General features: G+C 36.2%; 1 protein-coding gene across 1 annotated transcript in view; it reads right to left on the bottom strand.

The window, feature by feature from the left end:
• Window positions 1-17150, bottom strand: part of LOC140153247 (uncharacterized) — a 244178-nt gene that overhangs the window by 41968 nt on the left and 185060 nt on the right. The window contains 1 exon segment of the mRNA XM_072175942.1: window positions 5829-6120. Within this exon segment, the coding sequence (XP_072032043.1) occupies window positions 5829-6120 (292 nt within the window).

Raw genomic sequence — 17150 nt, 5'->3', positions numbered from 1 at the left:
ACATCTCAAAATTGTTCATGTTTATAAATTTAACCTGGGTTTCACTACATAAACAAAATATAGTTTTAATGTGGCCTTACAAGTATTGATTGTGTTTGGCATCATAACAGAAAGGTGAGCACATCGGAGTGCACAAGAGACTAGTCCCTCACACCAATGACTCATGTAGGTAAGTGTCAGGGCAATGTCACACAGATTGTGTTGGAGACTAGTGTATCAGAATGCGCAGTGCAATTAATCCAAATAAGGTTAGTGGTAATAATAGTACAAACCCTATATCTCCGCCTACTCTTTAATTCTATTTATGTGAAATCCTCTCTCCCCAGTTTTGTTGAAAAATTGGATGTTTTATTTGAATTTCTTAACTCTACCTTTTTCTCTTGAAAAATATTGCACTAAAATGAAAATTCGATTAGTTACTTTGAAATTTCCTCTATCGAAGCGCAACTCACTATTACACTAGATCCTTTACACAATTTTTGAATATTCTGCTTTTTTGGGGCAAAAATGCCATATTTCAGGCAATCTTTGATCTCCCCCGAAGATTTCACTACCCTCATTGCCCCCCCCCCCTCCCCGGAAAACAAAATCTTGGTATCACCACTAGTTTCAATAGGCAATGCTCAAATACCAAACCCCGGCCTCTTGTTTATTCCCATGACTTAGCAGTGATAATTCAAGTTTACAAATTTCTTCTGCTACAAACCGTGAGTATTTCGTAGCTGATGCATAACGTAAAGTAGTCCTGAGTCACAAATGGGATTACTTCAGTCAGCGCTAGCCCATCTCTTTCCTAGGTATCAATGCATGTATCTGTGATGGATCGCTTCCCATAAAACTACAGATCCTATCTACTTCGCTTGCTTGCCTACGTACATACGTGATGATGTTAACCGACTTTATACTTGCTTGGTATAGTCGTGCTCAAGTGGTTCTCTTATCAATGAAATGCAGTCTCTCTTGGTGATTCCAAGAGATACAATAATTTAGTTGTCACACTGCTTGTTTGTTTGTTTATTTAGATAGTGTTTTAATAAATGATTCGATTTACAAACTTTGTCTCACACTAGCAGGATGAATTTGATGTGTCAGCAAAGAGAAATCCATAGTGAACAGAACAAAGCTGGTGTATATTCAAACTCCTTCAGGGCTCACAATTTGATGACTTAAATTGCACCACTTTTCTTGACAGGCATAAACATTCATATTTTTCACTCCACTGGCCCAGAGCCTTCCATTTTGGAAATCGTAAATTGTATTAATCCATCAGTATTGACAGTAAAATGAACAAATCAAATAATTGTCCGAGTGTCCCTAACAATTTATGAAATGACCTTTCCATTAACAAATTCATACTTAAGCAATGAGTACATACTCGTTTAATCCAAGAATCCTTCTTTTAATCCCAACTCATCTGAAACACAGGTTCATAATTACTGTCACAATTGAGTGACAGAAGATTCTCAGCTCGTTAACAGAAATAAGATGCTAAAATTGTTCATCTACGTATTGATGTGTCTTAGCACATCTTCGGTGGTAGTAATTACAAATTGTGATCTTGGGAGGTCACACTGGTAATTGGACGGGACGGAATGCAAACTTTTCGTCAGCGAGGATCGAAGACACTGATCTTATTCATCCTGAATGCTGTTTATTTTTTCTTCTACCAGGTCAATTTAAGGTGAAGTCTTTGGAAGCCAAACAACATCAATTAGGATATCTACACTGTTGTAATTAGCTGTCTAGTGATAGAATGGATGGTTTCTTTCACACTTACTTCAAAGTTTGATACATTGTTTCGCCACATCCATCCATCTCACTCTTAAGTGGGTCGGAGTATTTACCTTTGTTTAAATAGAACTCAGTCAATACTTAGTTGTGAGGTATATGTAAAGTAATTGCTATATGCTGAGATCCTTGTAAAAAAACTGTACAATCTTCATTTAATTAAGGAGAAAATAATTAATTAGAAAATGCTATTCTAATAATTATTAATTAGAAAATGGTATTCTAATAGCATCATATCATTATATAATTTGGATGACCAAATTAGTTAATTGAATCTGCACCCCAGCCAGTGGTTAACAAATCAAAAGAGCGACAGGAACCGACAAGATTCATAGAAATCAAGTCACGCTTTTTTGGTCCGATTGAATAGCAGTGTGTGTGTGTTAGATCTGTGACTGATACCGTGAACTTGGTGTGTAAGAATCTTCAGCCTGATTGACTCTTTAAAAAAGAAAAATCTACGCACTTTCCACATGGATGTGTTAATTGAAGGCTTAAGTCCAGTCAAGGTTTTACCCACGTGTGGGTTGTCGGAACGGCATTGGTAGCGGTCACTGGCGATAGAAAGACCAGGGTCAGATTAGCCAGGCCCGCAGTCTCCACATTTCCTGGTCATTCTCTTGAATGTGCAATTATCTCAAACTGTGTCGGCAGAAGCCGCACAATTCGGCCGTTCCAGACCAATCTCTCACAAAATTATCAAAAGAAAGGAAATTAAAAAGCCTGTAAAATTCAAGGATATAATGCAGTAACAAGTTGTTACATTTCACGAGGTCAAGTATCTTTCTTTTTCCAATTCAATAAAATTTATTTTACAAATCCTTTTGTGTGCATGCATTGTTGTAAGGAAAAAGTTTCTATGATTGCCAGAGCCGTTTAAGCAAATGACAATTGCAGGGGTCATCTTGACCTGCTATTTGCCAATTTAACCACAACTTTTGATTGAAAGTGACTGGCTTTAAGTCAGTATTGTTTAATGTGCAAAACCTGCCTTATCTTTTAATTGTACCTGAAGCCAGTCTGTCATGCACCAATTGTTACATATTCATTATCATCTGCCTTTATATTCTATATATTATTTTTTTCAGAATAAAATATTCTTAGTTTTTCTTTGTTTTGCTTGGAGCCTTGGAGATTGTTGAAGCTAGACATATAGGTTAAAAATACTGGTACTTACTATTTATGAAATGAATATAGGCTAATACAGTAAATTAAAAAGTGAAGTAACTAAGTTATCGGTCTATGTTCTGACATAATTAACTTTCAATCTCATGGGTGCAGTGTTTGATGAAGTTTGGCAACAAAAATTGTAAGAGTTTCAGCAACGTAATGGAAAAAGGTTAGGTGCGGAGGTGTGTTTTGTATTCATAGCGATACTGCCTGATGTAGTCTATCTATTTCAATGAGACGATGCTACATGCATTCCACATTAACACGACATGAGCACAGACTCGTTCCTTGGATGCAACTATGTGCCGCAATAATGCTAACAATTTGTGTGGCATTTTGGCATTTTAACAGGGCATTATTTCATTTCAGGGTCTCTTTATTAATTTGCAAGCCTCGCATGTGTAACATTATTGATGGGAGGCATACATGCAAAAGTTTTTTCAGGTGAGAAAATATTTATCAATTCCAATCTTGGCTTTGAACTTGAAGTTGTAAAACTTTAAGATTGCTACTAATTGGTAGTTAAATTCCTTGGAATGTTGGTTTATAAAAATAAACAAAGCCAAAAAAGTGTATTAAGGAATGTGCTCACAAATGATAAAATCTATCATTTACTGATAACAACTTGATTTTAAAACCGGTATTTACAAATGCAATCAAAAGTGCTTGCATGGCAATACCCTTGAATAGGTGTGTGAATTCAACAACTCTGGCTGCAATATCATTGAAATCGCATGTTGTTGAAAAGGTTAAATAAATAACGTGGACCACCAGGTCCTTTGATAGGGTGCTGCCCATCACAATACATAGTCTCTCACTCAAAATCAACAGTCTTTCTTGAGGTGTTACCGTGTTAATAGAAGCACAAAGACTGTGTTGAAGACAAGCGAAATTGTCTTGAAGATGGAAACTGACTGGGGATGGTGAGGCAAGGGAAGTATGGGAAATGAATGAGGAAATGACTTGCACTGAATTTGGGAGAACTTGGATCAGGGTCTATGGGAGGGCTAGATAAAGAAAACAGAAATAGATAAAAAGAGGAATCTGTCTCTACCGAATAGTTGACATGTGACAGTTTAAGACCTATGGGCAATGATAGGTTAAAGTTGGGTCCATGGTGTTATACTTGTCAGTTAATACTGCAAAACAACTTTATTTTGCCATCATGTTTATTTTCACAAAGTTTGTAAGAATCTTTATTTCCCAACATTTAACTGGCAGAAAATTAACTGTTGAGCTAAGGAAGTGGATTTGGGCTTTACAAGGCAAAAAGCGTGAATTTGTTAAAATTTCAATGAAGGCTTTCAAAATTGTGAAAAAACATGTGTGGAATATATATTAAGCAACTTACACTAATCAAACAAGCTTCCCTGGTTGGACAAACAGTTTATCAACTATATCACTAGGATCCACAACATGCCCATCTATCAGGGCACAGTTATTTAACCCCAATACATTTGCACATTCATTGAATGACCTTTGACAATTTGGGTACAAAAACTCCTACTCGCAACTTGAGGTCAAATTTTGCACATTTAGATTTTTAGATTTATTTATTTGAACATACGCTTTCATAACAGCGGCACACGCATGTAAAACAGCGGTGCGTTCATAAAACATTCATAGATACAAAAGAAATGGTAAAATTACAATTAAATATAATACGACAATAAGCTACAATAGAAACAAAGTTTGAGAAAATTAAGACGTCATACCCCCGGGGGCATACCCTATACACTCACCCACCCCACTCCACTATACTTCCCTCACACCACCCCAGGAAAGTTCTTTCTCGACTAACCTGCAGCTGCATATACCACCCACCCCACTCACATATTGTAAGACAACCATCAAGGTCCCCGAAAAGACAGAACAAAACATGGCCAGCGGTCTGGTAGCCGACTTGGGACATGGCAAAGATGGCATTGATTTTAGGATGCTACAGAACCCATGACCAAATGCCCAAAAATGGAAGTGCAAAGGGCAAGTGAGGGCGCCAGGGCCCTTTTAGTGCTAGTACTACAATCTGCTTTGTTTGTCCAAGGAACATTGATGGTAGGCCTACTTCGGCATGCATAAATTGTACACTAATGTATACAAAATAAGATGAGTCCTGTCAACACAATGGTTTTAAAACTTACTAAGAGCAACTGGAGTAACATGAATAAATTAAACATAAGACAAGAACTAAAACTACAATATTCTAATTTGTAAGAACAATAATATATACATGTAGTTACATAAAAACTGTGTACACAAGGCTCATAAAATTTATGCATCTTAAGAACTTGGTAACTTAAGGTTTGTTCTGACTGTCCAAGCATGTTTCAAGAATGATTTACAATACATGTCAAATAATTCATCGATCTCTGAACATGATTCAGGGGGATAACATTGAATTGCTTTAAAATATTACTCCCCAAAATAAAGCTTAATTGAGTATTAGTCTTGCTACTTATAAAAATATCCCAAATAAATTCGTAACCAGCATTGCAAAGATTCATCTTTAAGAGACGCAACTCCACTTCATGCAGTATTGTTCAGTGACTTACAAGTTAGCATGAAGTGTGAAACATCTTCTACACCATCATTACAAATTGAGCAAATACCAGATATATTAGTGTCCCATGTGCTAAGTTTTCTGTCCAACGGAAGTGTATTGGATCGTGCTTTAAACTTCAGACTTGCACCGTAAAAATCTAATTTATCAAGAAGATACTTTTCTAATTGATACGATTTTTTAAATTGAACATAATTTGCCAGAGATGATTTTTGACATGCTTCAATGATTGTTTAATTGAAGTTATTGAACTATGCCATTGGGATGAGGTTCATAGGGTTCATAGTGGATAAATCATGAGAAATCTTACCTTTCCCACTCCAGGATTGTCCTTTACTCTGCTGATATTCCTTAGCAGCACAGGGGGAACTGAAGGAGGAGATCTGCTGATCACCTCAGAGAAATTTGTGGGGAACAAGGGCTGTTCTGGTTGCATAGTAAGGGATTCGGACATCATCAGCCGCTGATGCACTGGTTGCTGTGGTTGGTGCATCATTTGCCTGTGTTGTTGTGGATGTTGCTGATAATGTTGTTGCTGTAGATGTGCAGGCTGTCCCTGCTGCTTCTTTTTCTTGGAACTAAGATTTAGTTTTTGGGCTGCCCTGTAAAGAGATAAAATACAAAAATATGTTGCTTATTACATAATCATCAATGAGGTACTTTCAAACTTAAATTTATCATTCACTTATTTTAATTAATGCAAATTTCAGAAGGAATGAAATCACCTTTCATATGAACAGTTCGTATACAACATACCCTGAGCAACATATATCTGGATGGTCAACATGAACAAAGTTATGAGGCAGGGCAGACTGACCGTTTCCTTTGTGGCATCCCTTTAATCATTAATTTACAAGAGCATAACTGTTGTGTATGCAAACAAACACACAAAAGCATGTACTTTTTCAAGTACCATCCTCCATTCAAATTCATTTTTTCCTATACTTGAAGTCTAATGTTTCCAAAATATTGACCTCAACATCACTTGTCTTACAATAGAGAAACGGCCCAATCTATAATTTCTTATGTTCTCGATGTAGCAGTCAATAGGTAAACCTATCCCAATCATGGTAATCTTTAAATAGCATGACACCTAGGTCCATTACATCTCATTCATAAAGATGGGATTACTATTGATAATCTTCAGTTAATGGGCCCAAAATGTCCCTCCTACTCAACAAAAGTTCTAACACCTGGCTTTTATTCAGTTACAAAGAAGCGTGGAATAGCGCACAATCAATGGGTCTACATTCTTACATGATAGACACATGTCAATTATGGCATAAGATGTAATACTATTACACTACATGGCTCTCAAGTGTTGGTATATACACATAATCATAAAAGCCTTCATGTCGATTATTGTTTAAGGTCTTTGCATGTTTTTTACTCCAAGCCAAAATCAGTTCTCAAGTTGTTGTTATTATTTTTTCATTTACTTATTCCATGCCTCTAACATTTTACTTTAAGATACGAATTCTGCGTATTTCAAGTGTTTACTTCCTCCACAGTGAATCTGTAAGAACTCAAATTGGCTGTGAGTGGCAGTAATCAATACGTACAAATATCTGCGCTCCATTTTAATGTAGAAACCTAAATCAGGACGGTGCATAGTTTTGCCCTCAAATTCACTATTTCAGATTTTGGCAGTTACTTAAAACTTGTAAAAAAGGTATAAAGTACACTGCCTCTGGGTGGGTTTATTGTTGTTTCCATGGTATTTTATTGGTTTGAACTTTGTTGGTTTTGTTTGAAGATATACCTAACCTCAACAGCGCTATAAAACTGTGGGTTCACATAGATAACTAGCTCTTTATAAACATTGACATAGCAGCCAGTGTAAATTGTTGAACATAACACTGTAAACAAATCATTCATCAACTATCTTCACCAAGTATATGAACCACACAACTCCAGTTTCCAGGATTTTTGCACACAGTATCCCTAATCCCTGGGTCATGAGAGCGGTTTGGTTACAATTCAAAAGGTTTTACTCCAAACTGTTCAGTAGTCTTATAAACTTCTAAACATCCGTCAAAACTGCCAGCGCACAATGGTTGCACTGTTCTGCCAAGATCGCTTTTCCAATGGTGTGGCCAGTGGGCTAGTAAGATCTGACAGTCCTAGGGGCCTCTCATCGATCATAAGCTTACTTATTTTTCAGAGTTTTCTTTCCTAAATACTTTCTATTCTTAAACTCACACAGATGTTTGAGTCTGTGTGATTCATTTAGCAACAGCTACTTTGAAAGTAACATTTCATTTACTGCAAAAAGTACAACAGCCACAAAGTTGAGTACCAATTTGCGACTATGATGATGTTATACCTAGAAAGACCAACATTACTACTCCAAACACTCAAACCCCAAAACAATGAATGTGAATTCCCTGAAACCCTCTTGAACATCCGTAGGCAAACACGGCTTGAATAACTCTCCTTGACTCTTTACAGAACAACCCCCTTAAGTATGTACACACTCTTGTGACGCAATGGTCTCCACTACACTACATCTTCCAGTTGATCCAGCTATATTTCTTAGGGAAATATAACCGCGGCAATGACTTACATGGCTTGTTGGTGACAAGTTGCAGGTACCCAAGCAAAATTTCTGCACAATTCAGCAGTAGTTTTACTATACCCTGTACCAGCAGCTGGCTCCCTATGCTTACTTCTCCCAATCATCTTCATTGTAGCAGCAACAAAAAGTAATAAAATCCCAGTTCCTTGAAAAGATGGTCAATTTAATTATATTCCTCAGATATATATATCCACTTGATCATAATATCCAGTTTATACAATATCCCCAATCAAAGCTAAATCACACAGCATCATGTGGTTTCCTCGTTCACAACAGCGGCAAAAAGTCCGTGTAAGCGTAAAAAGATCCCTGCCAGCAGCAGCACCGTCCACGCTACATCAACCAAGACATTTCATCAAATGAATGCAAGAATTATTTTGTTGACTGAACACTGAACTGTTGTTGGAAAATGGTTCACTTTTAAGTGACCCATTCAGGGTTTAGTTGGTGTGACTAAATTGGCTGGTTTGAGTGACAGACTGCCAAACAATACCAGCTAATGACAACTCCACCTTCTTCCACAGGTCACTGTACCAAACTTTTGTTGCATGGACTCTGCCATTGTGTCCCATGGGGGTGATTAGTAATGCCAACCCAGCTAACACAACAATGTCATACAAAAATAAACAAATTTAGTCATGTTTTCCCTCATTTCTGTCAATTCTATGCATACACATTATGGTAACCAACCCACACAATGTTACTCTTCAGTGATTGCTAAAAAAGGTACATGATATCAAATCTACAACATGAAAGAAGACATAAATTGGACACATTCACCTTTGTGTAAAATCAAACAGCCTACTCAAGCTAATCCTTTGTCATGTGGTGGAAGCACACAGTAGCGGCAGCCGTCCATGGAGTTCTTTAACTCTATACACTTCATTTTTGGTGGAAGACGTGCAAATCTTAGCAGAAATCTGTCTCCAAGTTCACACAACAATAAGGCAAAAAGACAATTACATTTGATTTCATGCTTGAACAAAACAATTTGGTGTAGTCTATCAGATCAATCAGACTATCTGTTGAATAAATAATAGAAATATCACTGCTTGGGAAACTTACTGAACCACTTGACAACTTTTGAAGACAAAAAGAAAATTTAGAGACAATTTTGGTTTTAAATTTTGAGATAATTTAGGTTTTTGTTCTTTGAATATCAAACCAATCTGTGTGAATCACATTTTAATCTGTAATTGTCAGTGCCTTAATTCAATTAGCAATTAAGTCTAATTAAGATAATTGGGTCTCTACTGCACTATTATCTACTTCCATCGATATTGTATTTTCGAAGAAAGTGTCACACAATATACCCACTTATTAAGTCAATTTTCTAGAAACCTGGATTAAATGATCATGATTTTGGTATTTTCTAACAACAGTCTCTCCACAAATATGCTAATTTCTTCATCAATATCAGGTAGAATAACCTTCAATCATTAGCATGATTAGCTTTAAACTTTGACATTGTTTATAGAGATCACTAGAGCAGATAAAAGGTGGCAACATATTTTCCAGATCTTTAATGTACTGAATAGAATAAAGAGTTTGCAATATAAAAATCATAAATTTATTAATATGCAATTATTCCAAGCAGCCAATTAATCAAATAAGCTTAATTGTTAATATGTACGCTTCATCTGAATCTGAAAGTATTTTTCAAATGTTTTCACTTTCAAAACATCGGTGCTTTAATGCAAGGTTTCACAGATTAAGTTAATGGGATATTTTGTCATAAAATTGTTCCTTCTATAGTTTTACTTTTGATATCCTTTATACAAAAAAGTTCTGAGATTTAAGCTTTATAATCCTGTTGTAAATGGAACAAGAATATGACACTACAAAACAGCTTTGAAATATGTAGCCTATTCAGCAACTAGTAATTAACCTTCCTGAACAACAGCAACACTATCAATCTTGGAACATGTGAATAATAGGCCAATTTGTTAGACATGAAATATCACTACCAGCATTTTAATCAATTTTGACACTAGAGGAATCCCTGAGTCTAAACACAAAATAATTTTAAATATAAACTAGAGCGGTTCTCGGGTTGCGCGGTTTTCGGCATACGCGGTTGGTGTGTAAGGTTGTTGGGTGATGGTATGGTAGTGGCTGTGTTTAAATGTGAGTTTCTTTTCAGAACCCTGTATGGGCGTAGCCTGGATGGTGGATGGGGAGTGTGGGTGATTAAAGAAGGAAATCATATGGAAATGTAATAGGCCGCACAGCTGTGTAATGTTTATGTTTTACAAGATGCCCAGAGCACGGGTTGGGATATGAAAAATCCCCTCGTGGTGTTGAGTTCACAACAGGTGTTGGTATTGCTTTACCAAAACAACCCGAACCGTGTGTTGGAAGATTTAGACAGTTTTCTAGCAATGTTGACTGTACCCACCAAGTTTCATGCCCATACGACAGATTTTAGTAATTTGACCTCAGATGACCCATGAGTGACCTTGGATTACCCCCAAAATGACCTTCCAAAAATTTGACTCTTAATGTTGACTACTCACCAAATTTCATGCTGTTATAACAGTTTTTAATTTGACCTCAGATGACCCCTGGGTGACCTCGGATGACACCGAAATGACCTTCCAATAACTTGACTCTAAATGTTGAATATACCCACCAAGTTTCGTGCCCATATAACAGTTTTAGTAATTTGACCTCAGATGAACTCTGTGTGACCTTGGATGACCCCGAAATCTATTCAGCTCTGTAAGAACATCAACTACAAATACAACTGACCAAGTTTAGGCGATACACCATGTTGTTAAAACCCCTGTAGACCCTATGGCATCATCACACATGTTGACTTCCAAACTTCATCACAACATAAACTTCGAAAATGATCCATTCATACTGTCCCATTTATTGACACCTTCGGTTTGTATCAATTGCCAGTGAGCAAAATACACGTGCTCTGTTCACTATACGCAGCAAGGTATAGGAAGCTATGTGCACGATATTACAACCTCTACCTTGCTGCATTTTATTTGCAGTTCTGACATCTGGCCTGCGCCGGTTTAACCAACCAGGTCAGACCTTTGGAGCGGGGCTAGAAAGGGATGACAGAAAGCTGTGTCGTCATAAATTAAATAAAATGTATTACTTTTGGAAAACAAGGGTTGTCTGAGAAGAAAAATGTGGAAAGGTGAAAAGCAAAATGAAAAAAGAGAAGAAAAAACAGAAGGGGAAATGGGGAGGAGCGGACGAAGCTATGATTTCCTTTCTCCATGCTCAAAATTAAATGTTGAAATTAAAGTTTTCATTTTTCGTTGGAAAGGGTGTTCCCGAGTGATTGCGTATTAAAACAAACATTAACAAACAAAAACAAAATTCCCTAAATTGTTATGCCAAAATAAAAAAGATTATCTTGTAAATTTTTGGCTCTATGTAAAAGTTTGGAAGGATTTTGTTTCTCAAAAAGAAAAAAAATCTGGTGTCATAATGAATCAAAAGATGTATGTTTTATACAGTAAATGAAGTAAAAATTATGATGCGAGTGATTATGCCATCTTATTAAATTTCTAATCTTAATATTTCGTCTTTTTGTCAAATTGTCAAAAAGTATGTGATAGCCGATTTATTGCTCAACCGCACCATGTATTTAGTTTTGTTTAGTTGTGTCATTAAAATACCCAAACAATTAAGTTTCCGACGATGCAGTTCTTTCAGGGACACCCTGTATATAGCATGTTTGTACTACAGTATCGATTTTATTGAAGGTCACTGGTAAACAAACACTTGATAGTCTGTGCCTCAGGCCAGACTGTATGTAACTATCACGATGTTTGTTCGGATCGCCCGACATACATTGGACGTGTAAGAGACTATACGTCTGTGCAAACAAATGAGCGCTTCCAAAAGCAACACAAAAGCAAACAAAAATACACCCATTGCCCGCTATTTACTGCACGAAATGAACGACTCTAATCAGGTACCGCATTTAAATGAACGACTCTAATCAGCTGCGGCAATTCCACAATCATGCACAATGGTGCATAGGCCTATCTTATACACGTATTCTTATTCGTGCATTTGACGGACTTGGGTGTTTTTGTTTTTGTTAAATATCCCCTCTCCTGAACACATATTATTATAGAAAATCTATCTACTTCTTCATTCGCTTACATTCAAGATACCCCGCCCCATTGCGATCTACACAGTGGCTAGATAACCCCTTAAACGTGCGAACAAATATTGCAAAACAAAATTAAAGTATGGCTCTCCGCCTATGGCTTCGCCCATACAAATATTAACAAAGGTCACTACACTCAAATTAAGAGTGCTTCTCCTGTACAAACTTGACTACTTGTTTATGGGTAAACTTCTGATCCCTTCCATGAATGTGTATGATTCAGCATCTGATTAACAAGACTTGTTATTTGTTAACCCCAACAAAAACAAGATATGTCATAAACCGTACTTCCACCTGATTTCAAAACCACTTCAACAATACAACAGCGCCAAAATTTCAAGTTCATTTCACGACTGAAATTCATCTTCATAAGCTTAAAAATACAATCTATGCACTTGTCAAATTTTGGTAATGACAAAAAGAGCCTCCAGGTGTATCACTTGACTATTTACACCAACAAGGGCAAAATGATTCATTACTGGGCTTTTAAAAAATCCCAAACTATTTATCTAAAGGTATTTACACCGATTACTAAACCAAAACACCTACTTTACTTTATTTCACAATAAACACAACAAGCAGGTGGTGACCAAATGCTTTCATAAACATCTTCATATTTGGATTGTTCTTTTTTCCCTTTCAAATGTGTGATTTTCTTTGATTTTGACTCCGTTTTGGAGTGCAAACAGAGGTCCATTTGTCCTTGTTTATATTGCTAAAATGGTAATCAAGCAGGCATATAACATGCTGACTTCAGGAGCCAGAGGCTTGCTAGCTCCACTGATCACCAATAGCCACCCCACCATATAAAGCTATAGCCAATTCACCGAAAATACTGCCACAACTTTGGTGGATATACCGCCCCATTACGTCCTGCTTCAATGACCCTTCCACGCTATGTCCCTCAATCAGTTGTTTCATTTTAACCTTAAGTTTACAAATCTCAGCTAAATTCCTCCTTTGTTTTTGTGTTTATTTGGTCAAGCACTTTGTAAATGCGGCCCACATTAAACAAATGGTAGGAACGCATGTAAGGGATCTTAGCTGTTAACATCGGCACTTTTATGTACCGGCTTTTTAGCATATATTAAATAAACCCCAGACGGAATTAATATGGTTTTTAATTGTGCGACTTGCTAATTAAAAACCATGCATACTTGCGATTACCATAAATTGAATAGTCTAATTAAACAATTATGAAATTAGTTATAACCTCCAACGCGTGTGTATCGCACCCTGGCACCAATTTAATGTCTCTATTTCGGCTTGGCTGACAAACAAATTAACCATGTTGCATAATGTGAAGATAAGCAGAACTTTAATTACTTAAAAAGTAATTATAAAACAAACTTAATGAAATTATCTTCAACCCACTCACTGAGTTCAAGAGAAAAATCTTTAAAACAGCAAATCAACCAATATTGATTTCCGATACTGTTTTCTTGACATTGAAACCAATATTGGGCTATTCCATTTAAAATCCACACTACCCCTGTGGAAGATTTTGGAAATATCTTCTACAGGGAGAGTATGATTTTCAAATGGAATGAACACATTAGCAGGTCATATGAAAATAACCTTCCGTGAGCATTCTCAGAGGGTGTATGAAATTCAAATGGAGCTGCCTAATGTGTTCATTACATTTTAAATTTATATACCCCCTGTGGAAGATATTTCCAAAATCTTCCACAGGGGTAGTGTGGATTTTAAATGGAATAGCCCATTTCAGAAGACACAGAGAAGATTAATATCGTCACAGAATTCTTGAAATGGTCAAAGCTTTTGATATTTTGCAATTATGCCGACAAATAACTCTCACTGGCTGCCCAAACGTAGTGTGGCTTCCCTTTTCGGAAAAGAACAAAACCAAAATATATGGCATAAGTCAGAACTAGCCAGTTGACAATAATGGGATTAAAATTTTAATTGTAGGTGACAAATTTTTGTTTTTAAGTCAGTCCAATAGGTTTACTTTCACCTGTGTGACCTAAAGTTACAGTAAATTCATTGGAATTTTGATCAATCTGTGCAATATTGCAAATACATAATACATAAGCTGACCAATATTTTTATTTGGTTTGTTCAAATCATATTCCAGTCACCCACAAACCATCGAGACACAAAGAATATTGCGGATTACATGGATGATAGTTCTTCCTCAATTATTTTGTAAACATATCAATAAAACCACTGTTATTGTGCCAGAAATTCAATTTCACAATATGACTGGCACCAACATGTCAGATGGTAGCAGTGGAGAGGGGGAGATCAAGTTGTACTTTTAAACGAAGTTAACTTATTCCTTTTATGTTTTATTATGATAACAGATCTGTTAGTAAATATAATTTTTCTAAACATCTCTCAAAATTAACTTATCTAATTACAATGACAATACACTAAAATTTTGCATATAAAAATAATATAATATATTATCCTGAAAGTATATTTTATTCAATAAAAGAAATAGCATTGTTTCTCTTCTGAATTATTACTATGATATTCAAATTTTAGCATCAACAATTACAAAACTCCCAAGATTTATTCAACAAATTACACAACCTGACAACCAGCTGCCACTAGTTGTATTAACATGAGAAAAAAAGCACAATATTCTTTACAATAATAACAGAATAACATGGAATACATCATTTGTCTTGTCAAATTTCCTATCATCCCCTGGATGGGTGTAAAAACCTTATACCCACCTTATGAAAATAAATTTGATTAGAGAGGATGTTGGGAATATTCAAAAATAGTTAATAAAAGTGATAATAATAATACTAATCAAGAAAAAAATCATATATTAATAATTCTCTCAAGGTGTCATGGGGGAATATGCCCTAAACTGTTAATAATATGTAAACGACAGAAATCTTGCCTAAGAGTAAAGTCATTGTTAATAAGCAGAAAGATGGAACATGGATGTGAATAGCTAGTAAGGCAGGCCTGCCCCAATCCCTCTAGACGTTAATATTCCTCTGTGCGTATCACATACTATCTGCGCTGGTTTTACTAGAGTGGAACGTTGCACTATGTTGGTGTTGTCGTGTGACAAAACCCAATGAAGGATGGAGCGAGGGAATGAATGCGCCAAACCCAAGTCATTATATTATGTGACAAGATACTTTTCCTCAAATGTTCACATACATAAAGCATCCAAATTTCCACCAGGCAAAGTTCCATCATACATAAATCATCCAAATTTCCACTAGGCAAAGTTCTATCTGTGGATGTGTTGGTGACATTGATCAAAAAACATGAACATGTAGTGCTTCTAAGATGTCCTGAACATATAAGCTTAAAGTGGTACATGTATATTGAATAGGTATTGGGTCATTCTATTTAAAATGCACCCCCCCCCCCCTGTGAACGAGGCATGTCACTGTCATTTCAATTCAAGTTGCATCTTGTGTTCATTCTAACCTACCTGGATATTTGCTAGTTTTATGTTAAATGCCTGTTGAAATTGAAAATATCCCTTTGAATAAATTGTGGCCATTCGGCCTAAAATTATACTTTTTGTTTGGATCTAAAATCTTCACATCTTTACCACTTTTTATGGATCGAAAGGGTTGAATCTGGAACAACTTATTGAATTTAGTTTAATTCAATCTTCCTCAAAGGTGTGTGTTGTTTCAAATGGAAGAGCTCAATGGTGCAGGTAGTATTCAGAGTACAAATTGAACACCACAATATTGCCCATTTCATTTAAGAAACAGCTCAACGGCTATTTCATTCTCAATTTGTACAAACTGCCACATTTCTATAGTGTGTCTCATCTCAAGTTGAGATTAACGCCATGTTGGATTTCGCAGTGGCAGATTCAAATCAGTGTGTTTACATGGTTGCGTCACCAGCGTAAGGCCAAATCTCCCTATGACGCATGTGTATATGACCAGTGCGCAGTGGGATTAGGTTAGTGTGTGTGATTCGAATCTGCTACTGCGAAATCCAACATGGGACTACTCTGAACTTGTGACATGACACACAATAGCATAGCAGGTTCAATTCATATTGGAACTGATTATTGGACTGTGAAGTAGACACCATTGAATAGAAAGACTGAATTACCAAAACGACACCTGGTGGAGATCTTTGATTTCATTGTAAGGCAAGATCTAGATTGAATACAATGTCATTGAATTGATATACCTTGAATAATTGAAGGCCAGTAATGCTGAAGTTCTAAATTATTATACAGGTGGTCAGAAATTTAGCCCAAAGTAACCACATCAACCATATCCAGAAATGTAACTTCATAAATATACCTATATTTAAAGGTACTTTCACAGATCCGTATAGGACTCAAAAATCTGTACAATGTGTGAAGTCACATAACAAATAGTTGAGAATTTGGGGAGATACCAAGAAAAACTTAATTTCTTTTCAGAAATTTTCACCAATTATGAAAGACAAACTGAAAGGTAACTTTTTTCTTTGAGATTGTGTCCCATATTACATACAATGAATTTGCATGGAATTCATTTATGCCCAGACATATTTTTGACATATTAAAAGTAAATTGTCCAGTTTATTAATTTTAGGAGTTAGTTACTACAATAGTAAATTAAAAGCACCAAAACTGACATGTGTAATTTTGTGCAATGTTGTTTGCTTTTTGCCCCACATCCCCAAAATTCAGTTTACCTGCCCCACCCCCCGCCCCATGCCCCAAGAAAATTCAGGGGTGTTACCACACATGTGGGGAATAGTATAAACTGGGATTGACAGAACACTGAATATCCCTTTAACCATGTTTTCTCCTGATTCATAATATCTCTCAATAACAACGGAGTCAAGCTTGATGACAGTTTTAGCAATATGGAGCATATATCATGCATAATTTAAAAACACAGAAAAGGTCACATCAAAATCGAGTGACATCCTACTCGTTTTCCTTGAATATGTCA

Source organism: Amphiura filiformis, chromosome 5 (assembly GCF_039555335.1).
Source record: "Amphiura filiformis chromosome 5, Afil_fr2py, whole genome shotgun sequence".
Classification (NCBI taxonomy): Eukaryota; Metazoa; Echinodermata; class Ophiuroidea; order Amphilepidida; family Amphiuridae; genus Amphiura; species Amphiura filiformis.
This window is presented reverse-complemented; position numbering and strand designations above follow the sequence as displayed.